This window comes from Poeciliopsis prolifica, unplaced genomic scaffold, assembly GCF_027474105.1.
Source record: "Poeciliopsis prolifica strain line A6 unplaced genomic scaffold, Auburn_PproV2 SCAFFOLD035, whole genome shotgun sequence".
NCBI lineage: Eukaryota > Metazoa > Chordata > Actinopteri > Cyprinodontiformes > Poeciliidae > Poeciliopsis > Poeciliopsis prolifica.
This window is the reverse complement of record NW_026562410.1, coordinates 4,302,421-4,327,017: the sequence shown is the minus strand read 5'-3', so window position 1 is coordinate 4,327,017 and position 24,597 is coordinate 4,302,421. Positions and strand designations below refer to the sequence as shown.

Here is a 24,597-nt window from a genome sequence, read left to right as displayed (position 1 = left end):
GAAACACAATAAACTACCTCAACATTCCTGATCTTTAATGTCTAATAAAATTTGTCTTTCAGTCATATTTCTTACACTGAAGCACATTTTTATTTTTAAATACCGTAGAACACATTTTCACATTGAAATGGCTTCAAATGCCTCTTATTTATTTTACATTTCAAAAATGTTTCTGCTTATGATGTTTTCGTTCCAGTCAGTCCCTTGCACTGGAAGAAAGCATCCTGGCATGGCTCACGTCCAAGGAAGCTTTTCAGCATGTCCATCCCATCCACCGCGCCTCCAGCTTCTAGTATCACCCTCCTGTACTCTTTCCCAACCTGACAAGACACGCGTGAAGACATTTTATACAATATAAGATCGAGCGCAAATCAGAATTAAGAAGCAAGCCAACCAACTAACCTTTGGGTTCATAATGCCTTCCTTTTTGAAACGACTGAAAAAAATGTCCATTGAGTAAACTTCGCTCCACAGATAGCTGTAGTACTGACCATCGTATCCTCCGGCCAAGTGGCTGAAACTGGCTGTCATATTGGTGCCTGCAGATATCACATACATATTTTTTGAGGAAAAGAATGACACAAAATAGTTTCACAAGAGCTGGCTTGTCATGCCGAGTCAAGAAAAGGGATGGACCATTGTCCTACACAAACATCATGGTCTTTTTCAAAGATCCAGACTTCTTATTGTCTTCTAATAGCTTGCAGTGGTTTGAGAGTTGTGTCTAGCTTGTGTCTAACTCAAAATGGAGTTCTGTCTCCGTTATTGATCCACCCTCCGGACCATCCATTTGGTCCTTCAAGAGTCACTCTCATTTTATAAATCAAGTCAAAGTTCATAAAACCTTTATAAACTTTGATAATGATAATTCTTGGCCCAGTCTATGTGCTTCAGTTTATGTCTTGTTCAGTGGTGATCAAATTTCAGCGCTCCTTATGTTGGCCATGTCTCTTAGCTATGAACATCTTGTACTTCTTGGTATTCCAGGAACATTGCAGTTATGGTATATGACAGAGCTGGGAGATATTGGGTTCCTGATAGCTTCACACTTAATTCTTCTCAAATCTTTTGGTAGTTAATTTATGTCAACAAGTTTCTTGTAGGACTAATGACCTGTCCAGGGTGTACCCTGCCTCTTGTCCATTGACCGCTGGAGATAGATTAAGTTGCTTGCAACCCTGTTGACTACTTCAAAAAAAGCTTGATGTTTCTCTGGTCATTTCCCAATATCTTAGCAATTTCAAGAGTGCTGCATACCGCTGAGAGACTTTTGGTAATTTTTACTTTTCAGAGTCAAGTTAAGCATGGATAAGTTTACAGTAGTCAGTGTTCACTCCAATGCTATACAACTTTAATAATCTGGCTGTTGCTACTAGAACTGACCAGGTGTAGCAGGAATACCAAGGATGTCCTGGCAGTGCTGTGCAAACACCTCAGCTGTATCTGCACTTGGACAAGAGTGAAGGGACTGGTCCACTTTACTGAGGACAACCTGCCGCAGGTTCATCAGACCTAAAAGCAACAATATCAAATTGAGAGAGATTCTAAGCATGCGCCTTGCAGAGAGGTGTAGGTTTCAGAAAATTTGGAGCGTCTGACCTGTGTTTGCTACTCTGGACGCAATCAGTTTGTCGAGCAAATCATCCGGGACCGGGGTCCCATCCTTGTAGTGGCTAGACATTCTTCTTAGTGGCTCCTTCTCCCAAACCCAGTTCTCCAGCATCTGCGACGGCACTTCCACAAAGTCTGTTTCCACCTGAGTACCGCTGAATTCTGAAAACGTGGTCTGCGTCAAACAAGTGCACAAATTCATCCTCTGTTGATGGAATAAAATCAAACCATGCACAGAATGCAACAATACTGAAGCTGCTAATTATGGAATTTGCACCTTGGAGCAGATCTCATGCATTACGTGGCCAAACTCGTGAAAATATGTCTCCACTTCATGGTGTTGGAGGAGGGAGGGCCAGCCTTTTCTCGGCTTTGTAAAGTTAGCCACCATAGCAGCCACCGGAAGCCTGCGCTTTCCATCAGGTCCTCTGCATCCTGGCAGGAGGCCAAAGCAAGCAGCATGGCCATACTTCCCTTCCCTAAAGAACACGCAAGTCAGCATTTACAAGACTAGAATCAGAAGCTCAAAAAGCTGCAGTTCACTTTGACAGAACTTAAGAGCATAAGGATAAATCAGCGTTTTTATTGGTTGACGTAGGCACCATCTTTACCTTGGGTGCAAGTCCAGGTAGAACTGTCCAATCTCCTCCCCTGTCTCAGAGTCGTGGGCTGAGTAAAGCTTGACATCTTCGTGCCAAATATGGGCGCCCTTGACCTCTTCAAAGGTGAGACCCAGCAGCTCCTGGTAGATACCAAACAGCCCTTCTGTCACCACCTCCAGGGGGAAATACTCAATCAGTTTGTCTTTGTTGACAGCAAACTTGCACTGCTCCACTTGGTTCATGTAGTAGGGCAAGTCCCAGGCATTGATCTGCCCATCGAACTGGAAGCCCTTCATTAAGCACTCCCTCTTCTTCAGTGCAAGGATGTACTTTCTCTCCTTGATCCCAATGGGTTTTAGTCTGTCGTAGAATGCATCTGCAAAAGATGAAAGGTGAAAAGGTTTAGCAGGCTAACATCTATGTGTGCATGATAAATTTTCAGGACTCCAAGCAGTCAATTTGACAGTCTCCGTATAGTGTTTTGTGATCCGTACAAGTTTTTGGTGCAGCAAAAAAACAAAAGCAAAACAAAAACCTATATGGTGCACCCTACAGTTAAATGCAGATGACAATTGCAAGAGATCACAGATTTATTGTGCAATTTGGGGATATATTAGTAATGAAGTGAAGGAGTTATTGTGCTTATATTGACTAGCTTAAATATTTAAGCATCTTATCGTCTCATCTGTAACTTCAAAAAATAATAGTTGGTCTAATGTCACTAGACCAATTTGTAAAAGTGATGTGGAAACCAGCTAATCATCACTGGTGCACCCAGTAAGTCCTCCTCTCCGGAGACACAATTTGATATAGTCTCATTTCCCAGATGCCAGAGCCCTAAAAGTCAACTCTGTAGCATCTGTACTCATTCAGGCCAACAAATATCATTGGTTGATATGCTGATAATCTCTTGTCAACTCATATTTATTACTTAAAAATATTTAGGCTTTTACTACAGGCTTTATCTTATAGAAAAAGCCTGACCTCGTTTTCTATGAGATACACATGCAAGGCACAATTCTGCACATAATATTTCTGTCTGGTGTACAAAATATGGGCCAATATAGTTTTTTGTCATTTCTTTAACATATCAGTATTGGACCGAAAAGTAAAACTGGGCCGATGTGTTTATTTCCATCTTGTTGCTGTTTGTGTAAGAAGAACATCGACATGCTGTGGAGTTTGCTACCCTAAAAGTAACAACCATAAAACTCAATTCACACCTTTGTCCTACCCCTAGGTGTAGGACGACCCTCTCCTTACCCTTCCTCTAACTTTAAACTTTTCCTCTACCCTTTGCCTAACCCAAGCCCTTCCTCTGCCCTTACCCTGACTGCTTCCCCCGACCTTTACCCTACCCTCAATCTCTGGGTTTGATGTATAGCTCTACTTAGATTTACCATTTTAGCTATCCATCAGTGTTGTAGTACTATATTTTGATGGACTCGGTCTCGTCTCGGACTGGACTCCTTTTGGTCTCGGTCTTGTCTCGGCCTCGGGCGCCGAGGACTCTGGACTCTGATTTAAATCCAAGCAATAATGTGACTTACCAATTACATGTTTCTGACGTTGTAATTTGAGATATCTTGAAAGGAATTTTCATTGGTCAAAATGTAATTGAAGATATCTTGAATTATTAATGTTACTAGTTAGAATGTAAATGCAGATATCTTAAATTACCATTCCAGACAGTCAAAATGCATTTTCAGATATCTAGAACGTAATTGCGGACAGTCAGACGAGACCCAATATGTGTTAAAACGGCTTGCCATACATGGGGTCATCGCACTTCCTCTCCCTCCCGCGGGACAGGAAGTGCAGCTCAGTAGGGTCCACACGCGGCATTTCCCACTCGGACTTAGCCAAGGTAACAGCTAATGACGAACATCAATCTGAAGCCCCAACAAATAAGCTGAAGAAAAGGTTTTAAGACACACGCCTCGTTACACATCGACAGATACGAAGGTGAGTTTTACTTTCTTTAAACTTCGTGGCTAACTTTTGCTCGTAGGCAATATTCTCGGACATTTTTCTTGTAAAAAAAATGTGCTGTTTAAATATCAAAACATTTTTCGTCCATTCTAACGGAAAATGTTTTTACCTCGTTTTCAAGTTTATTACGCGTTTATTATCGTGAGAATCAGAGAACAAGTAACCCGGAAGACGGCGGTTCGGGCTTTTCGCTGCCGAAGCCTGACGAAGCACAACAACTCGGGTTCAGAGTTGCTGCTTTTATAAAAAAAAAAATCTCTGTGTTGTTTCGTTTTTTATTAGTTTCGCATGCTTGTCGTGAAGCAGGTTGTTCGGCTGTTTTGCTCTGCTCTCGTTCCCAACACCGGCCGGCTCCTTCACCGTCTTCTTTAGGCTGAATATGCTGATCCAGAGTGAAGTGAAGACTGCAAACTTTTTTGTGCGGCGTTAGTTTTAACAGGTAGAGACAAATATTTACAAGCCACCGTCTTTTTAATAGAGCTTTGGAACCAACAGCACAGCATAAGAGTTTGCGTTTCACGCAGTCGCTGGGCACCATCTTGAGTTTCACGCAGTCGCTGGGCACCATCTTGAGTTTCACGCAGTTGCGGGGCACCATCTTGAGTTTCACGCAGTTGCGGGGCACCATCTTGAGTTTCACGCAGTCGCTGGGCACCATCTTGAGTTTCACGCAGTTGCGGGGCACCATCTTGAGTTTCACGCAGTCGGGCACCATCTTGAGTTTCACGCAGTCGCTGGGCACCATCTTGAGTTTCACGCAGTTGCGGGCACCATCTTGAGTTTCACGCAGTCGCTGGGCACCATCTTGAGTTTCACGCAGTCGCTGGGCACCATCTTGAGTTTCACGCAGTCGCGGGGCGCCATTTTGAGTTTGACGCAGTCGCTGGGCACCATCTTGAGTTTCACGCAGTTGCGGGGCACCATCTTGAGTTTCACGCAGTCGCTGGGCGCCATTTTGAGTTTGACGCAGTCGCTGGGCGCCATTTTGAGTTTGACGCAGTCGCTGGGCACCATTTTGAGTTTGACGCAGTCGCGGGGCGCCATCTTGAGTTTGACGCAGTCGCTGGGCGCCATCTTGAGTTTGACGCAGTCGCTGGGCGCCATTTTGAGTTTGACGCAGTCGCTGGGCACCATTTTGAGTTTGACGCAGTCGCGGGGCGCCATCTTGAGTTTGACGCAGTCGCTGGGCGCCATCTTGATTTGAGAGGCCACAGACCAAAACAGATTCACTCGGGAAGTCACAGTCTGAACCAAACACTCCAAAAGTAGTAATTCATGCTATTACACGAGGAACACTATCCTCTATTAAAATTTTAAGTCATATTCAATATTTTAAGTGATTTTAATATTAAATAAACGGTTTTCTTCAATGGCTTCCAAATCGTGTGCCCCATAAACTCAAAATCAGTTTGAAATTGTTCTACCAGACTGTATAGATGAAGCACACTCATGTTTATTACATTTTAACACTATTTATTTTTAAACAAATTTTATATTTAAAATATTTTTAAAAGTTCATAAAATGTATTACCTCAGATGATCATCACACTTGTTACCTGTAATGTTCAATTACAGACAATTTTAAGACAGGATCTATTTCATTACATGTTCACTTCTTACCTCAAGTATGTGAAATACAACAAAGTATGATCTATTTCATAATGCCTTTATTGTTTACTCTGAACTTATTAATTACACTTTAAATGTTTAAAAATGGGCTCTTTCATCTAATTGGATTGTTTACTTTAAATTACGTCAATGTACATTACATTACAGGAAAACAGTGAAACGACTGCGTTTTCCATCTTTTTACTGTTTCGGCCGTGTGATCGGAAATTACATCCTGTCACGCAGAAAGTTCCGACCATCGTGAAATAATTTTAAGTAACTTAAATTCAAAATATCTTAGATTCAAAGAACTTAGTAACTAAGTCACTTAGATTCAAAATATCTGTCAGACAGTCGTTTTTGTGGGTAATGTTTATGTCCCCTGAAGATGGCGCTCATATTCTTATGTCTAGAGCAGTGACGTCACATTCCAAAGCTCTATTCAGGACCGCTGTGAAATCCACAAAAACTTAAAAGTCCATAATATTAGGAAGATAACAAAGTGCATAGTATTGTTTTATTTGCATCTGAAATATGACTTTGTCTTTTCTAGCTGTCATGGTAACTCAAGACGGAAACAAGAAAACCGCATTTGCGGATGTGATGTCAGAGCGGCAGTTGCAAAGAGCCAATCGTGAGTAATAGAGGTGTGTTGCATAAATCAGAAGAAATCCGACTGGCGATGGCTAATTCAGCAGCGCTTCGCTTTCACAACGTCCAACGTTTTCGTCATTTAGAAAAGAAGCTAAAAGAAAGGTAAGTTCCGTTGACGGGATGTTAGCAAAGCAAGCTGTACAGAGGTAGATTAGTATTTGTGATGGAAAAAAAGAAGTCGCTCACTGTGTGTGGAGGTGCTGACTAACGTGTTGCCCATATGGGACAACACTGTGTCCAAAAGTCTGAAATAAGGTGATGTGACATTCATGAACAATCCCATTTTCCTGAATTTCTCTTTACTAAGATGTCAGGACTTTAGCCTGAGAGCCGTTCTTTGTTCTTGTGATGTTCTGCGTACATTACATCAGCTATCATTATTTTGTTTATTTATATACTGTGATATTTTTAACTAGCAAAATGTGCCTTTCAATAAGAGTTACGGAATGTTTGTGGTTCTGTTAACTTTTTTTATTTTTATTTTGTCTGCCTTTGAAACTCACCCTAAAATATGGCGCATGAGCGCCTGATTCAACTGTGATGCCCAAAACTCCCACTTATTTTTATACTTTTTAAATTTTTAAAATCATTTTATTTGTATGTGAGCATCTGAAGGCCTGACTGACTGTTCAGTTTTTGAAAGGTTCTAACTCTCCACTAGAGGGCGCTGTCAGCTTGTTCTCTAGAGCCAAAAACCCTGAAAGGCTTCATTAATTTCAACCATGCAGCTGCATTCAATGTATTAAAATGTAAATCCAACGGCTTGAATAGCAGCCATTTTGGGTATAACATCTATACCCAAAGGTCTGTGTAAGAATAATTAATACTTTAGTTTAGACGACTTTCAGCCTTCAGGCTTCCTATTGGCTATAGGCATATCATGTGACCAGAAACAACACGCATGGTTTCTTCTTCATGCAAGCTTGTAGTTTGATTTGGCTCATTCATCTTTATTTTCCACTGCGAAACAATATCAGTGATTAACAAACAACAATTTCTATTTCCACTACTTGTTTTTTGAGTGATAAAATGTTAAAGTTTCTAAACAAACTGTTGGTCAGAATGGGGTGGATCCGATTTATATGGTTTCCTCACCCACAGTGTGGTATCGCTTCTCGGCCTTTTGGCTAAGATCAAGTGTAGTATCTGTTCTTATCAGTTTAATATCTGATACGTCCCCTACCCGGGGACCATATATTAAATTGATTTTTGGAACAGGGAGATGGAATAGGGGCTTGCTCCGTCCACTCCACGCATCGACCTGGTGTAACCCCCACTTTAATGTTAATGAAAATCATAAACTATTCAAATTGCAGACTAAACACTTTGTCCTTATAAAGTTTTGTTTAAGAATAACTATTTTTGCTTCCAGCCAACCTAACATTACAACTGAGGTCAATTATCTTTTACAATAGTTTTAGGTGAGATATAAAATAACCACCTGTAAATCACTTCCTACACTTAGTTACTTTGAATCTGACATGCTGAAACTGAAATTCTATGCTTTCTATGTACTTCCTTATTTTTTGAGTTCATTTTGGGCTAGATTACTTGTTTTAGTTCACAAGAATGGAAGGTGGATCACTTTTTCTTCACTGGAAGAAAAAGCAAGAGTGAGCCATTTGAGTTACTGGACATTTGTGGTTCTGTTAACTTTTTGTGGCGGATGAGCACCTGCTTCAACTGTGATGCCCAAAAATTCTACTTATTTTCATACATTTTCAATTTTATAATCATTTATTTGTATATGAGCATCTGAAGGCCTGACTGACCCTAAAAAAATAATTAAAAATGACAAGAATATTCTCTTGTATCATTGTATGTATAAACTTACTTAAGAAAATTTAATGTTCAGTTTTTGGTGAACAGGTTCTAACTCTCCACTAGAGGGCGCTGACAGCTCGTTCTCTAGAGCCAAAAACCCTGAAAGGCTTCATTAATTTCAACCATGCAGCTGCATTCAATGTATTAAAATGTAAATCCAACGGCTTGAATGGCAGCCATTTTGGGTATAACATCTATACCCAAATGTCTGTGTAAAGATAATTAATACTTTAGTTTAGACGACTTTCAGCCTTTAGGCTTCCTATTGGCTATAGGAAGCCTAGTAGCTTCCTATAGCCTATATGGCTATAGGCATATCATGTGACCAGAAATAACACGCCCGGTTTCTTCTTCATGCAAGCTTGTAGTTTGATTTGGCTCATTCATCTTTATTTTCTACTGCAAAACATCAGTGATTAACAAACAACAATTTCTATTTCAACTACTTGTTTTTTGAGTGATAAAATGTTAAAGTTTCTAAAGAAACTGTTGGTCAGAATGGGGTGGATCCGATTTATATGGTTTCCTCACCCACACTGTGGTATCGCTTCTCGGCCTTTTGGCTAAGATCAAGTGTAGTATCTGTTCTTATCAGTTTAATATCTGATACGTCCCCTACCCGGGGACCATATATTAAATTGATTTTTGGAACAGGGAGATGGAATAGGGGCTTGCTCCGTCCACTCCACGCATCGACCTGGTATTGCAGTATCTCCAGGAACGGTGCACCCCCCACTTTAATGTTAATGAAAATTATAAAATATTCAATTTGCAGACTCATCACTTTCCTGTAAATCACTTCCTACACTCAGTTACTTCAAATCTGGTAGGTCTACCTTTGCTGACACTGAAAATCTATGGCTATTCTTATGTAATGTAATATATATATAGGAATATCCATATGCTCAACTATACATATTTATAGAATAATGTCCGCATTATCCTAAATGTACACATATATCAGCATTTTAGCAGAAATAAAGAGTAGGTGAGTGATTTTAAGAAGTAGAGAGAGAGAGAGAAATAGAAGAATGGTAAAATGTACAAGATAGTTTTTAAAGAAAATAATAAATAATCCAAGTTTGATTTATGAACTAAAGAAAATGGAAACATTGCATCAAACAGGAGAAAAGAGAAAATGTGATCGAAAGGTTTTATAGTGAATTATGTACAGAAAAAATAGTAAGTGAAGAAAATATAAAAGAAACCCGTTTTCCAGATGATTGTATAATCCTCTACCCTTTTAGAGCTTTTTACAGTCTTTGAAGAGTTTTAAAAGAAGAAAGTCTTCAGGCTCAGACAGACTCCTTTTAATTGTCGTTTATTTTGATTTTAGCAAACTCTGTGAGTTTTAGAACAGTCAGGGCAGTCTGCCATGATGGCAAACATTATAGGATTGTGCTGCCTGGCTTCATGCAGTGGGAGAGAGGGTGAGAACAGTCATGGTGACCGTCTTATGTTTGGTTAATTCTTGCTTGCTGCTCTTTGGTCAGTGTTCACAGTTGAGCGTTGTTTACCATCGGGGCATTGCCATGTTTAATGGTGCAGACAGTGGTGATTTCTGACATCCCCAGGGCATTATCCTTTTAGATAAGCAGAACGAAAAGTTTGTTCCGCTTGTAATATTGGTTATATTTATATCAGCTATCAGTATTTAATATCTAGGTGTAATAGGAATGGGAATCGTTCAGATCAATTTGATTAGCAATTTTGATCAGTTTCCTCGGTCTTGATCTTGGGTAAGGTGGTCTTGACTACATCAGTGCCATCCATTCAACTATCGATTTTCTGTACACACTCTCGTCCCTAGTGGGAATGGGAGGGGTGCTGGTGCCCATCTCCAGCGAACGTTGTAGGCGAGAGGCAGGGTACACCCTTTCTAAAGGGTGTACCAGACCGGCGACCTTTCCAGGTCGCCGGTCTGTTGCAGTTACCATTTCACCTTGTTTCATAAATCAAGGCTACCTTATAACCTGTCCATGGACTGCCACATTATTATGGTGGAGGAGTTTGAGTGCCCCAGTGATCCTAGGAGTTCTGCTGTCTGGGGCTTCATGCGCCCAGAAAACGGTCCCCACATGCATTCATTTCGATTTCTAACACAAGTAACAGCTGTAAGACATATACTGTGGTACGCTCTTGGCAGCTTACATGCCATATAAATCACGGCATGTGTACTTATGTGAGGTCGAGGTGTCAGAAGACTCGTACCTATAAAGCCGAACACATTGCCTGCGTGTTTAGCCATGTTAATCTCCAGCACATAGTTTGCATGGCTGCTGTAACCGAGTAAGTCTGCCACCTTTGCCCTTAGTTGGATTAGCTGTTCAAGAATCGCCGTGTTCACCTGGGGAAAAGTAGAAAGCCAAAAAAACAAACAAACACCTGAATCACGTCAGAAATGACTAATAAAAAAAATTATCAAGATTAGAAAGTTTAAAACTCTTCATAGCGTTTGAACAGAACCCCTGAATTATCTTTTTAAGGAAGAGAATGGAGTTGTTGGTAAGTGGAATTCCAGTCTCACCTCTTTACACCTGCTGTGGAAAGCTGTTTCCATCTTCCTCCGGGTCTCGGGATTGTGGCACCTCTTCATCAGGGGGTGGTAGTGGGGATATTCCAGCGTCACCTTATACTTCCCCTCTGTTGTCCTCTCCAGACCATTGAGGTAGCTTTCAGCGAGGCCACCTTCGCCAGGTGAGAACAAAGTGAGAATGAATGTCGTGCGCTTCTTCGCATGAGGCACTGATTAAGGCAAACAGGCTTTTACCCAGTTCATGCTCGGAAAAAACAAGAAATGTATTGTCCTCGTTCAGATTCCTGTTGAATTCTATGGAGAGGTCACTGATAAGCTTGGAGGTTTGTTTTACTTCCTACGGAAAAATGAAGAAAGACATTCTTTTATACCAGAATTTGAGACTTTGGACATACAATCAATGAAAACATAACTGCAGACTACTTAAAGACAATCTCTCACAGAAAAACCAAAGGAGATAGAATACCCCAAACAAGGCAAAATATAAGAAAACCTTTTGTAGTATATTTAGATTGAGACTGAATGTCTCAATCTAAAAGGCACCACATTTATGAAGGCTGTGCAGTTGTGCACCTAATCTCCCTACTCTCAGCATCCAGCAGGAGGCACAAACTTCCCACTGTCTGCACCTCCATAAAAATAACAAATAGCTTGTCCAGGATGATGTACAGAGTTTCATCAATCATACCTTGAATTGTCCTACAATTACTGCTGTGGTACGATAAATGTTAGAATAAATGTTCATCGTTAGTATCTGAAATTACCTGCTGTATCTCTTTAGACAGATGCAGTCCTTTCCTCCGGCCCAGTGTAACCAGTCTGTCTAAGAATCTCTTTTCTTCAGTTGAAGGATTGTCTTGAAACTTTTTCTGCCAAAACATAGACCACACAAAACATCTTATTGTCTTATTAGTGGATTTGAGGCCATTCTAAAAAATATATTTTCTATCCAAGGGATTAATTAGAAAGGCGTGCAGTGTCCCAATTTCATGATCCATGAGATGTTTTGTTGTATTTTCCAGTAACAACGTGTACCTGCAAGGTCATCATACGCTTGAACACGTCTTCCCTCATGCTAATCTCCACATCAAATTCAGATAGTCTCTTGTCTGCCTCTGTGCTCGCTGCTCGAACCTCCTTGTCGGGAAAGACATACTGAGGGAAGTCAAGAACGTGGCGGGATGCTAGGAAACACAAAGGAACCACTGAACATTTGCATACAATATAAAATATAAGCAAGAGAAAATCCACGACACACAACGGATCAGTTCTGTGATCACAAACTTTTTGTGATCAGGGCCAAAATTGTCGAGATGAAAGCAAATACGTTTCTTGGGGCCTTTTTATGTTTTATCTGCTCAGTGTGAGAGATCTTTTTGAAACGAACAAAACTGGCATTTGTTGAGGAGGGATTCGTAAACCGTTGTAGCTCCAAAGCATAGAAAAGAATATGGCGCATGAGCGCCTGATTCAACTGTGATGCACAAAACTCCCACTTATTTTTACACTTTTTACATTTTTAAAATCATTTTATTTGTATGTGAGCGTCTGAAGGCCTGACTGTGACTGTTCAGTTTTTGGTGAACAGGTTCTAACTCTCCACTAGAGGGCGCTGTCAGCTTGTTCTCTAGAGCCAAAAACCCTGAAAGGCTTCATTAATTTCAACCACGCAGCTGCGTTCAATGTATTAAAATGTAAATCCAACGGCTTGAATAGCAGCCATTTTGGGTATAACATCTATACCCAAAGGTCTGTGTAAGAATAATTAATACTTTAGTTTAGACGACTTTCAGCCTTCAGGCTTCCTATTGGCTATAGGCATATCATGTGACCAGAAACAACACGCATGGTTTCTTCTTCATGCAAGCTTGTAGTTTGATTTTGCTCATTCATCTTTATTTTCCATGAATGTCTGTGTAAAGATAATTAATACTTTAGTTTAGACGACTTTCAGCCTTTAGGCTTCCTATAGGCTATAGGAAGCCTAGTGGCTTCCTATAGCCTATATGGCTATAGGCATATCATGTGACCAGAAATAACATGCCCGGTTTCTTCTTCATGCAAGCTTTGCTCTCATCTTTATTTTCTACTGCAAAACATCAGTGATTAACAAACAACAATTTCTATTTCCACTTCTTGTTTTTTGAGTAATAAAATGTTAAAGTTTCTTAACAAACTGTTGGTCAGAATGGGGTGGATCCGATTTATATGGTTTCCTCACCCACACTGTGGTATCGCTTCTCGGCCTTTTGGCTAAGATCAAGTGTAGTATCTGTTCTTATCAGTTTAATATCTGATACGTCCCCTACCCGGGGACCATATATTAAATTGATTTTTGGAACAGGGAGATGGAATAGGGGCTTGCTCCGTCCACTCCACGCATCGACCTGGTATTGCAGTATCTCCAGGAACGGTGCACCCCCCTTTAATGTTAATGAAAATTATAAAATGTTTTTGTATTTGTGGGCTTATCACCTTGTTCTTAAAAAAATTGGAATTAAGAACTTTTTTTTGCTTCCAGCCAACACCACAACTGTGGTCAAACATCTTTTACAATTTTAAGATAGTTTTAGGTGAGATATAAAATAGCCACCTGTGAATCGCTGAAATTCTATGGATATTCCTATGTATTGTAATATATCCTACATGAAAACACAAAGGAGAAATGAAATATATTAATGTATTAACACAGTAAAAATAAAGTTGTGAAAATTCTTCTTAAGTTACGTCAATCGCATGACAGTGATCACATAATGATGCAAAATCAGAGCAAACTTAGAGAACACGTGAAAAGAACACTTTTACTCCTATATGGACATTAGGAATTTAAACAGGCAGATATAAGCAACAAAAACACAAAGGACACTCATGGAGAAGCATCCCAAATTTTATAGAGAAAACAGTTAACTACATACTAACCTTTGCTATAATCTTGTGCATACAAGTATAGGTATTTTATTGGTGTTGCCATAATTTGTGTAAAAGGAACTAAATGACAGAGCCAAGAAACATAGCGGTTCTAACCGGCTTTGTGCCCTGGCTGAACAACCACACTGGCTTTATAATGATTGAAACGTGTATTTTATTGGCATCTGCTTAGACCCTTCAAACAAATGGACACAGCAGAGGATAGGTGTAAGAGCCAAAAACGTCAGTTTGTGACGTTGTTTATTACTGTGAATGCCTTTTGCATATTTAGATATTTTCTTAATACTAAGTTTCCATTTTATTATAATTTTGTAGAAAAGTGCCACTTAATGGGCGTAATTAAAAATATGTAAAAAAGTGCTGTGTTATGTTAGAGCAGAAAGAAATTGGAATATGTTGTGTTTCACTAGCTCTACACAGTTTTTGTGAAATGCTGTGCAAGATTAAGGAATACTTTGTATCATCCTCTCAAAGAAAAGTAAAGTTCGTCGTTCGTCAGGCTTTGTGTGGATATTTGTAAGTAATTGTTTAATTCATAAAGAGATGCACAAGAGCATACCGTGGAACAGAAACGCGTCAAGCTAAGAGCTAAGCTAATGAACGTCAACAAAGGAAAGAAAACAGAAGCTTGTCGAACAATATAGTGGCTTTACGATGACCGAACTAGCAGCCACTACAATAGGCTTAGTTTTTCATTTAACTGTATTGACAACAACATAAAGCTAATTTTACCTTCAACTACCAGTTGATCACAGAGAACTTTCTGAAAGGGTGAATGCAAACATTGGTTCTCTAAAAGACTTCACCTTACTCACATGCGTAGTCCAACTTAGCGTTAGCCAGGGCTTCCAGCGTGTTTTCAGCAGAGACGCTTTCTATGTGCAGAGATCCGACGTCGTCGTAGACCTTCTTCACTCTGGCTATCAAGGTGTCTGTGAGGGTCCTGATCTCGTCCGGGGAAAGATCCCATCTCAGAGGGTTCCTGCTGTTTTCAGCATGAGAGCAGTCTCTGGTGGACATCGCCGGTCCCTGTGGAATCGTCATTCTCAGGTGAAGTTTAGAGGATCTGGAGGGAGACAGTGAACAGTCCCTCTTAGTTTCTAGTGGGACAAGGTTTCCCGTTAAAATAAATGTGCATGGAGGTCCTCTGGTCAAGCGCAGGGGTTAAGCACATCCCTCGTAAGGAGGCATTAGTCCTCGACGCGGCCAGGTTTGAATCCTTTTCCGCATGTCTTCCCTTTCTCATTACCCACTTCTCTGTCCTAGCACTTTCAAACTAAGGCCTTAAGAGCAAAAAAAAAAAAAAAAAAAAAGACTGGGATATAGCAGCAGGTTGCAGTCAGTAAACACCTGAAGGCAAAGATAAATGCGTCTTGAGCATCCAGGAGTAGTTGGCGCACAAGTGGAAAGAACATGATATGGTGTCCCAAGCGATACACCACTGTATTGCTGACAAGTTGGCAAGTTAAACTAGGAGAGTACGCTCCAAGCCTGAATGCTTGGCCCAGATTTTTAAGAGGATCTCGTGCCTCTGGTGTGGTTTCGTGAGAACGTCAGACTCCCCACTGTAGTCTGCAGACAATGTGAAATTAAGGCCCGGTCAATTGACCGGATACGCAATTGAGTCCGGACTGTTACGGTCAATAGCCTTGTAGATGAATAAAAAGGCTCTAACTGCCCTCCTAACGTTTTTGAGCTCAAAACATTGCACCGATGTGTTTGGTGTCGTTTACCAAATCAGCAAACAACCCAAAAATAATTGTTTTCATTCCTCTTCTACATCAGTGGTCCCCAAACTTTTTATTACCGCAGACCGGTCAAGACTTGGCTATTTTGCTGCAGCTTGGGGGGGGGGGACCATCAGATAATGCTTCTGCATGTTGGTGTTCCTGTTGAAGCCTTTTTTTTGTTTTTGCCCCGATTTTCCCTTTTCGACAATCTTACAATGTCCTGCAGTGTGTTATGCGATTTGAACTTGGGCATATTCAACATTGTTTTGGCCCCATTATCGCAGCCTGTGGGGTATTCCCTGACTGACCACGACAGGGAGCCAATCAGAAAGCTCAGTGACGTAAGAACGGAGGGTAATCCCAAACAGCTGACACGGCACAACTAAGAGTCCGGTGGACATCGGAGGTGATACGTGGAAACGTTTATTACTGTATGTAAAGGTCATTTTCAGATATGTTTACAATGTGTAGCTATGTTTATTCAATTGAAAATGTTAACTACGAAAAAACAGAACTCACCTCCAAATCTTAGTGCCGCAAATAGAGCGGCTGCTCCCTCCATCTTTTATCTAACGCCTTTTCTTTTTTGTTGCGTTTTTTTATCGCTTCAAATGAGTCCACAAACTCTTACTCCTGCTTCTAGATCTTCATCCATGTTTGATTATTGTAAATTCACGGCTCGGGGTTTGGGGACCGCTGATCTACACTTCTTTTTTCATACACGTGATGAAGCAACATCGAAGACCGAAGAACACAGCAGACAAGTCAAGGAGAGGGTTTAAAGCAGGTTTGGTTTATAAGACATGCATCAAAAGCTTTCAGTCTCTCACACAGCACTGTTCATTCTGCCATTCAATGGCAGAAAAAGTATGACACAACAGCAAACATTCAGAATAAGCCAAGATGTCAATATTGGCCAAGTTTTATTTATAAATGTCAAAAGATTAGGGCTGCATCTAATGATTATTTTAATTAGATTAATATGACGATTAATCGAACAAAAAAACAAACAAACTTGAAACAATCTGCAAATTTTCCAGTGAAGTATTTTATAAAATCTTAGAAATACAAACAATATTTCAGCTCCTCTTTTTAATATGAAAATAAACCCTAAAGTTCAATAACAGGATTCTTTTAAGTGAACGGTTGACCAGTTGTAGCAAAGAAGCTCAACCCTTTTTGTTTTGACTTGACATCAGTTCAGTCTTAGGATGATCTGTTGATCATTTTTCGCATTACAAATTAATAATTGTATAGGAAAAGTGGCTCAATATGAGGTTATTATAGTCATTTTAACAGAATTTGAACCAAGTGTCGCTAAAACTAGGCCACTTAAGAAGTTTTGGGTAGAAAATATTTACAGAGAATTTAACAAAAAATAATCTCAAATCCAAAATGTAGATACAACTTTGACTTAATTCCTAGTTCCTTAACCAATCATCTTTTTTTGAGTCTGTACATTCCGGTTAACCGATGAATCATTTCAAGATAATATCGGCCGATATCAATGTCAGCGCAGACATATCGCGCATCGGGTGTAAACATTTCCCTTTGCATTTTGAAGCTTTTCTCCTTATACGACGCATCAGAGGCGTCGCCGGACTTTCTCCCAATGGCTCCAACCGGAATGCTTTTTCTGCTCGTCACAAACTTTCCCCATGTCCAGCCGGTTGGTGTAAAGTTTCACAGCAGCGGAATTCCTTCACCCCAAGTTATTTCCAGGCTGGAATAACTGTCGGGGCAACCTTCACACAACAGCTGAAAGTTCACGAGAAAACTTAACGACCAAGAGCAAAACCTCTGACACACACACATTTTTTTTTTCAACCATGCACAGATTCGCACACATGTTGCGCAGCCGGAAGCAGATGCTCGGCATACCTGCACAGTGTTCTGCACACCGCAACCATTAACGCGCACATGCCGCCGGACTGTCACGCGCTTATAGCTTTACCAGGGCGGAAAACAAAACTCCTCCAGGCGCACTTGTCGCAACTACAATCCCAGCAGCTGCGCTCCTGTCCGCGTTTTCCCTTGGCGTGTGTGACACGAACTAAAAAAAAAAAAGCTCTCGCTTCCGCGGTTCAGAGCGCATGCGCCGGGAGGAGAGGAAACGCTCGCTCAGACCTCATGACGCGGTAGCAAACAGAGAGCTGAGGAGCTCAGGTAAGGTGGGCGGGAGGGGAGACGCCGATCATTACCCTTTAGCGTAGCGCTATTACGAATACGCGGGTTTAGTAGCCGACGCTTAATCAGTTCGGAGATGTTGTCTTCTTCGCCTTCGCGGAGGGTTGCGCAGGTTTCAGCCTGCATCCGTCCCGGATCAGATGAGGCTGTTTAAAAGCAGCCAACGCCCGGCTGCGTCTCATATGGCCCGTCAGAGCTGGCGAATGTGTGTGCGTGTCTTTTTTTTTTTTTTAAACAGCAAAAAGTGTGCATTATGAATGAAAACACCCCAGTTCCTCCCCTCTTACATCACAGCTCCCGCAGCTCCGCATGTAGCCGTGTGTCAACACACACACGCACACACTCACTCACTCACGCACGCACGCGGTAAGGGACCAGAATGAACAGAACAGCGGATGGCATCGGCACGTGACGGACATACGAGGCAGTGTTTGTGTTTTCCCAGCATGCAGACGACATTCCGACCGTCATCGCTTTCTTAGAGCCCCCCGCGCTGCACGGATGATCAGGTGGAAGCAGTGTGGAGCTGCGACCAACGCGAGAATGCAACAACAATAACAAACATGTCCGAATTATGCAATGAGTTGTCCTGGAAACAAGGGGCTGCGTGAAAAGTCTTTGCTATATTTGACTGATGATGATAAGGTGGATGGATGAGCCAGAAGGGAATCAGCCTCATATGTTATGATGCTTCTTTTTTCAAGAGTACCACCAGCACTATGGGACTAAATATTATAGGACTATAATATCTATAAGGGTTTATCTGCACACAGGTACATCAAAAAAAAAAAAAAACAAACTTACATTCTAACAAGTTTGAAGTTATAATTGAAAATTGTAACTTTTCAAACACATTGTGCAAATTTGTCATGCATAAATTTGCACATTTGCATAATTATCATGCAGCATAATTTTCATGATGTATTGACAGACAGCGATAGCCTCCACAAAATGTCGTTTGCCAATGAAGCTGGATGATCGCAGAGCTGTATCTGAGCACATTTATGGAAAAGTTAAGTGGAAGGAAAAAGTAGGGCAGGAAACACCCGATTACTGTGAGTAACCAGTTTGTCTAAGAATAGTATTGCAGTGACAGAAACAACGGGCCAAAAACATACAACGGGATCTAAAATCAGTAGTGTTAATCAGAAAAGTGGACTGCTTGTACTTCACTTTGTTGAAGGAATAAGTATATTCAATTTCCATTTTTTATGTGTTTGTTCACAGTACACTGATCCAGCATTCACATTAAAATTCAATAACTAAGTGGAATAATAAGAAAGTGCAGTTTAAATACTAAACAATACATTTTAATTACTCGACTGAAAACTGTGGAAACGTATTGACTATTTTCTGAGGACTCAGTCACGGTGAATTGAAAAAGGAGCGCCCTCCTTCTTCCAAATCCGAATCTCCTCTCCTGTGCTCAACAGTTTCTGGGTCAAAATGGCCGTGGAGAAGCGCCTGGCGTTCGCTATTGTGCAGTTTCTACGAGACCAAACTCATCACAGCGCTTTAAATTCTGATGAGCAAGAGAGCCTGGAGGGTAAGTCAGCTCACCCGACTGTTCTGTACACCTGTATAGAGTACCTGCTACAAAGAATTCACTTTGTAGTGGATTCCACTTTGGTTTTCTTTTTTTTCCCTCTTTTATTGGGGCTTTACATGATTGGTAGACAAACCAGATTTTTTTTCTTCTAGGATTCTTTGTCCCTTTTTTTCCCCTTCAATCTAACTACCAACAGTTTATTGGAGCAGTTCCAGGCTGGTTTCCGTTCCATCGCCATCGGAAGCGTTGAACACCACGAAGCCTCCTCACGCTGTAATAATTTACTTCCCCTGAGCTGCGTGATTATTTCCTCTCTTCAGTTGCGATCCAGTGCTTGGAGACGACCTTCAAGATCAGCTCCAGCGAATGCCATCTCGCTGTATCCCAGCCACTCAGAGAGATATTCCTCAACGCGCTGCTCAAGGTGGGTGGTGACAACTGCATCGGTGTAGCACGATGTGGGCGACATACAAAGGCACATGATGGAAGCAGCTGTTTAACCGATCGGAGGAGAAATGTTAACATTGTGTCAGTTCAAAAAAAGCGACGCTCTTCAAAGGTTAGTCGCTGGGGTCTTGTAGCAAAGTGGAAGTTGAAGCATCGCGTTCCTTTCCTTGGAACTGCCAGCCGAAAAGAAATCATCTCTAATAGTCTTAGTTTATATTTCTTAAATCTCATCAGTGGCTTTTCCATGTCACGCAGAACGACAACCTCACTGTCCCGGAGACGTCCCCGTCTCCCGAAGACATAGAACGGGCGGAGCAACTTAAAAACGAAGGTATGTTGTCAGCAGATGTAAACGCGTTGTTACATTTCCGTGTAAAGACGCCAGGGGCACGCTAAATAAAAATGTTAAACCTGTCAGCTGCTGTGGAGAGATCCGGCAGTTCTGATCCGCTCAGAGTGACATTTTATTGGCATGCATTGGATCCACCGGCTGCCTTAAAGGAGAAGGTTCACTGAAAATCAATACAAAGTTGTTGCGAGTGGTTTCTACCCTGACAGGTGGATTAGCGCTACGCTGTTATTTCTTAATCAAGAAAGAAGCAAAATATTGTTTCGCTTGTGTTTTAAAAAAACGTCTCCAATGGCTTTGAAATTCACACTTCTACATAATCAGGTTGAAAACATTTAAAGCATAAAAATACACCCAAAAAATGGTTCAACTTCTTTTTTTGCAAAAGTGATTTTTTTTTTCTCTCAAAAAGCATAAAAAATTACTTAGATAAGTGATAGGTTTTTATCACTTATCTAAGTGTTTCCTGTCGTTTCCCAAAACCACAACCTGCTAACCCCCAAAAACATCTTGAAGTCTTGTGTGGGGTCCACTCAAACCCTCTTCCTTCTGCTTCACCATTATTGAGTTGTTTCTGTTGCTTTGTCACATAAAAATATATATTCTCTTGGACTGTAAAGGGTTCAAATCGTTTACAATTGTTCTCGAATCTTTTGTAGGGAACAATCACATGAAGGAGGAAAACTACAGATGTGCAGTTGAATGCTACACAAAGGCCATAGATCTGGACCTAAGAAACGCCGTGTATTACTGCAACAGGTACTCAGGACATGCTGTGACTCAACAAAGGTCTAATTGCAGTTTTATAACTCCATGTTGTAAAGCCAGTGTACCGCCTTCAGGTGCTGATGCAGTCTCTGTAAGTGACCACTGATTTATTAATGGATGTATTTTGTTTGTAGAGCTGCTGCTCACAGTAAACTGGGTAATTATACTGAGGCGACTGGAGATTGTGAAAGAGCCATTGGGATTGATCCAACCTACAGCAAAGCGTATGGGAGGATGGGGTGAGTTTATGACTGTAAACTTAACAATAAAGCATGTTATGCTAATACTGGCATCCCTCCTAAAAGTTGAAAAAAAAACCAACAAAAGCTTCCAATTGAAAAGGTAAAAACTGGTTGGTGACATGAGCAAATTTAGCTGGTTACTTCAGTGGCTATTTTCCTGACTAATTTCTGATACTCAAGATCAATACATGCACTGTTCTCAAATGATGTCGCCTTTCGTCGCGTCTCGTCTGATTTGTCTGCCTTGTGTGCGGGTGCAGTTTAGCTTTAACTGCGATGAGTAAGTACCCAGAGGCGATTTCATACTTCAAGAAAGCCCTGGTTCTAGACCCGGAGAATGACACGTACAAATCCAACCTGAAGATCGCAGAGCAGAAGCATAAAGAAGCTTCCAGCCCAGTGAGTTCAAATGGGAACGTTTTCCTTTAGTTATTACTGATTACTTGCTTGTTGATAACTTAAGCTGTTGTTAACACTCTGGTGCAGATTGCTGCCGGATTGGGATTTGACATGGCAAGTTTAATCAACAACCCAGCCTTCATCAGCATGGTGAGACTCCTGGTAACGCTGTTGTACTTGATAAAGTTTTGACAAAAAGCTTGTCGACGTAGGCGGCCCGGATCTTCAGCCCTGGTTCCTATTCACCATTAAAGTTATTGCGCTGTTAAAACGTCCTACCCTTGGGTCCGAGCGTGTAAAAGCCATGAGACGTGTGGGGGGGAGAGCCGGGTCAAGAACACGTCTACAAACCTGCCAAGGCTTTTACTGCAGCAACGACAAGAATCCAATAGCTGCATCCAGACCCCACAGCGAGGATTTACGAGCCCCGTTTCTTCATAAAACCGCCAGTGCGATGAATTGTTCTTTCCGCGGCGCTCGTGTGCGATCCGATTGATTTCGGCTCCGTTTCTGTTCACAGGCCGCGAGCGTCATGCAGAACCAACAAGTCCAGCAGCTGTGAGTGCAATGCAGATTGAACCGTGTTTGGAATCGGCTTGAAAGAATGAATGGAATCTGTCGTTTTAATGGTTTTATTTTTACTTTTCTCTTTTATTGCACATCCTCCTCGCCGTCTCTGTGTGCTCAGCATGTCGGGAATGATGTCCAACGCAGTCCGGGGTCCTGCCGCAGGAGTGGGAGGACTGTCTGACATCTCCAGCTTGATTGAGGCGTAAGTGGAAGAGTGAAGACAGAAGATTTGTACCAAGTTGTGACTGTAATTTTGGCGTCAGTTTATGGAGCGTGGGGAGCAATTTCCAGGACTCGTTCCAGCTGCTGCTGGTATTGATCCGTTTGCCTTTGGCAAGAAAGCAACTGAGCAATATCGCCGCTTGTAACTCTTCCCCATAAAACGACATGGTCAAAGCTCTACCTTCAATCTATGTCTTCTGCAAAACATGGCTTTATTAGTTTAATAATTAAATTCACGTGAACCATACAACTAGCTGTAACTAGCAATGTTATGGCCTTGACTTGTCAATTCCAAATTAGAGCTCATACCGATCAATTCAATTAATCGAAATAAATCGTCAGGTCATTTAATAGTCAATTTATTGTTAACTGGAGCATACGCAGCACAAATAGGCAGTTTGCTGAAAGAACAACAAGCTCAGAGTAGAAGTTTATTTTCTTCTTTTTGTTACAGATTAATCGCATTAATCTGGATTAACGGAAGGAAACAATCGTCAATTAATTCAAATGAAATAAAAAATGTATTAATTGTTTGTACTAAACCAAAATAAAAGGCCATTTGCTGAAAGAACAACTCACTTAGAACAAAAGCATGTTTTAGCTGGGAATCAATCGGATTAATCGTAATTAGTCGATTATTAAAAATAAAAACCAATTTTATAAGTAACCGTTAACTGGAGGATAACAATAGAAAAAGGCCTTGAGACGCTAATTGTTATTCAGCTGTAGATGCATCCTTTGCTACAAATGATCAAGTGTATATTACATGAATGCTGTGTTCAATCATTTTAAGGAATAAAAGTCTTATTTAGATCAGGAACTACTGCAAGTTTTTCTAATATTGTATAGAAAGGGCTTAAGTCAAAACAGAATAAATTTTTTTTTCAAAATCTGATTAATCATTACCAGTTACTAAAATAATTCTCTGCAGCCCTAATCTTGGGCATTTTCCCAAGAAACGTGCATCTTCTTTTTGCATTTTATATTCCCGACCTTTCTGGGCGTCCAACAATCTAACAAGACTTCCTCCTCGTTGCCTTTCTTTTCTTTCTTTCCCCGTCAGGGGCCAGCAGTTCGCCCAGCAAATCCAGCAGCAGAACCCGGAGCTCATCGAGCAGCTACGGAACCACATCCGGAGCCGTTCCTTCAGCGGCAGCGCCGAGGAGCACTCATGATCGACTCGGGTATTCTTTCACTTCCAAGCGAAGCTCTCCTTAGCGGCAGATCGCGCACTCATCATCCAGGTCTCGCTCATACAGCCCGTAACAGCTGGGTAAATTTCATTGCAGACGCTCTTTATTTGCCTCCGAGGGAAGAGCAACCATATGGCGTGATAACAATCTCTGCACCCATTTCTTTGAGTCAAGCCCCCCCGGCACAGCTGGAAAGAAGAGACGAGGACGGATGGGGTCCAAGGCACTTTACTTAGACTAAAGGAGAGAGGGGCGGGGGGATAACAACAAAAAACCGGAGACTGTACCATTAAGTAAAACATCCCACAAGTATGGTGATAAAACAGGAGCCTATAGACGTCAGTCAGTCAGTCCACCAACAGACCATGAAGTGAATATTGTCTCCAGTCAGTCACCGTGTTGGATGTGGCGAAGTCCCTGCCTTCTTCATAAGTCGAGGATTCATCTCTCCATTCATAATGCAGACAGAGTGTAGGAGGAATGTATTTAAACCGTTTAGCAGGGGAAATTGCAGCTTTTTTTTTTCATACAAATACGACATCAAGCTTCGTTTGTTTATAATGTTTAATATTATTTTTATAGTCAGAATCAACTTTTAACACCATACTCGCTTTGTTTGGATAACTATAATGATAAAAAAAAACATTGAGCCTTTGAATATTACGGGACTCACGTCACTGCTGTTTAATGCGTGCGCTTCATCATTAAGGCAACAGTGTAATTGTATTAGCAGTGTTTGCAGCCTGTTCAGTTAGTGACCAACAACATATCCCTACTGTTCGTTTCTGCATGCTCTGAAATCTGAGATCGGAGGCTTTATGGACACTGATGTATCGCTGAGGCAGCACTTTGTTTTGTCTTAGGAGGAAAACAGAAATAAATGTCTCAAAAGTAACCGCCTCGTTTTTTTTTTTGTCTTTTCATTTTTATGGGAAAACAAACGGCAAAAATAAAAGTCTGCTTCATCTCCAGGACAAGGAGCAAAATATGCCTCCAGTTTTTCCTTGTCCTTGCTCTCTTTCCTCCATGGAGCTCCACTCATGTTAACTTAGTCTGTAGAAGTGCTCTAGCTTTTTTGCCAGCTGTTGCCAAGTGACTGATGCTTTACCCAGAATGCACCTAGAGAGATATAGACACTTGTAATTTTGTGTGTCTTAAAGTTAAATGTAAATAAAGCCAGTCATGT

At 41.1% G+C, this 24,597-nt stretch overlaps 2 protein-coding genes, 2 non-coding genes and 1 pseudogene across 6 annotated transcripts; 4 read left to right on the top strand and 1 right to left on the bottom strand.

Annotated features, from left to right (window-relative positions):
- Positions 1-73: 73 nt before the first annotated feature.
- Positions 74-17,545, bottom strand: nln (neurolysin (metallopeptidase M3 family)). Of its 2 annotated transcripts, none has more exons than XM_055052366.1 (13): positions 17,440-17,545; positions 14,571-14,821; positions 11,863-12,011; positions 11,592-11,696; positions 11,062-11,164; positions 10,819-10,979; positions 10,503-10,638; positions 2,223-2,589; positions 1,889-2,090; positions 1,600-1,786; positions 1,384-1,512; positions 403-539; positions 74-320 (listed from the first exon to the last, which is right to left on the bottom strand). In XM_055052366.1, the coding sequence occupies exons 2-13, from the start codon at positions 14,797-14,799 to the stop codon at positions 177-179; spliced, it is 2,049 nt and encodes a 682-aa protein (XP_054908341.1). In that variant the 5' UTR covers positions 14,800-14,821; positions 17,440-17,545; the 3' UTR covers positions 74-176. The 2 variants fall into 2 exon arrangements, with proteins under 2 accessions (XP_054908341.1, XP_054908340.1); XM_055052365.1 differs by having other exon boundaries at positions 17,367-17,542.
- sgtb (small glutamine rich tetratricopeptide repeat co-chaperone beta) lies at positions 4,121-24,306 on the top strand. Of its 2 annotated transcripts, XM_055052369.1 has the most exons (13): positions 4,121-4,178; positions 6,367-6,569; positions 19,106-19,218; positions 19,542-19,645; positions 19,924-19,999; positions 20,677-20,776; positions 20,920-21,024; positions 21,288-21,426; positions 21,514-21,576; positions 21,947-21,984; positions 22,115-22,198; positions 23,282-23,402; positions 23,508-24,306. In XM_055052369.1, exons 2-12 carry the CDS (start codon positions 6,496-6,498, stop codon positions 23,391-23,393), a joined length of 1,008 nt encoding a protein of 335 aa, XP_054908344.1. In that variant the 5' UTR covers positions 4,121-4,178; positions 6,367-6,495; the 3' UTR covers positions 23,394-23,402; positions 23,508-24,306. The 2 variants fall into 2 exon arrangements, with proteins under 2 accessions (XP_054908344.1, XP_054908345.1); XM_055052370.1 differs by lacking the exons at positions 4,121-4,178; positions 6,367-6,569 and adding an exon at positions 17,554-17,651.
- LOC129374362 (U2 spliceosomal RNA) lies at positions 7,575-7,742 on the top strand (annotated as a pseudogene).
- LOC129374361 (U2 spliceosomal RNA) lies at positions 8,835-9,025 on the top strand. The gene has a single exon (XR_008607494.1). It is a non-coding gene; the product is annotated as a U2 spliceosomal RNA (small nuclear RNA).
- Positions 13,061-13,251, top strand: LOC129374360 (U2 spliceosomal RNA). The gene has a single exon (XR_008607493.1). It is a non-coding gene; the product is annotated as a U2 spliceosomal RNA (small nuclear RNA).
- Positions 24,307-24,597: the final 291 nt, after the last annotated feature.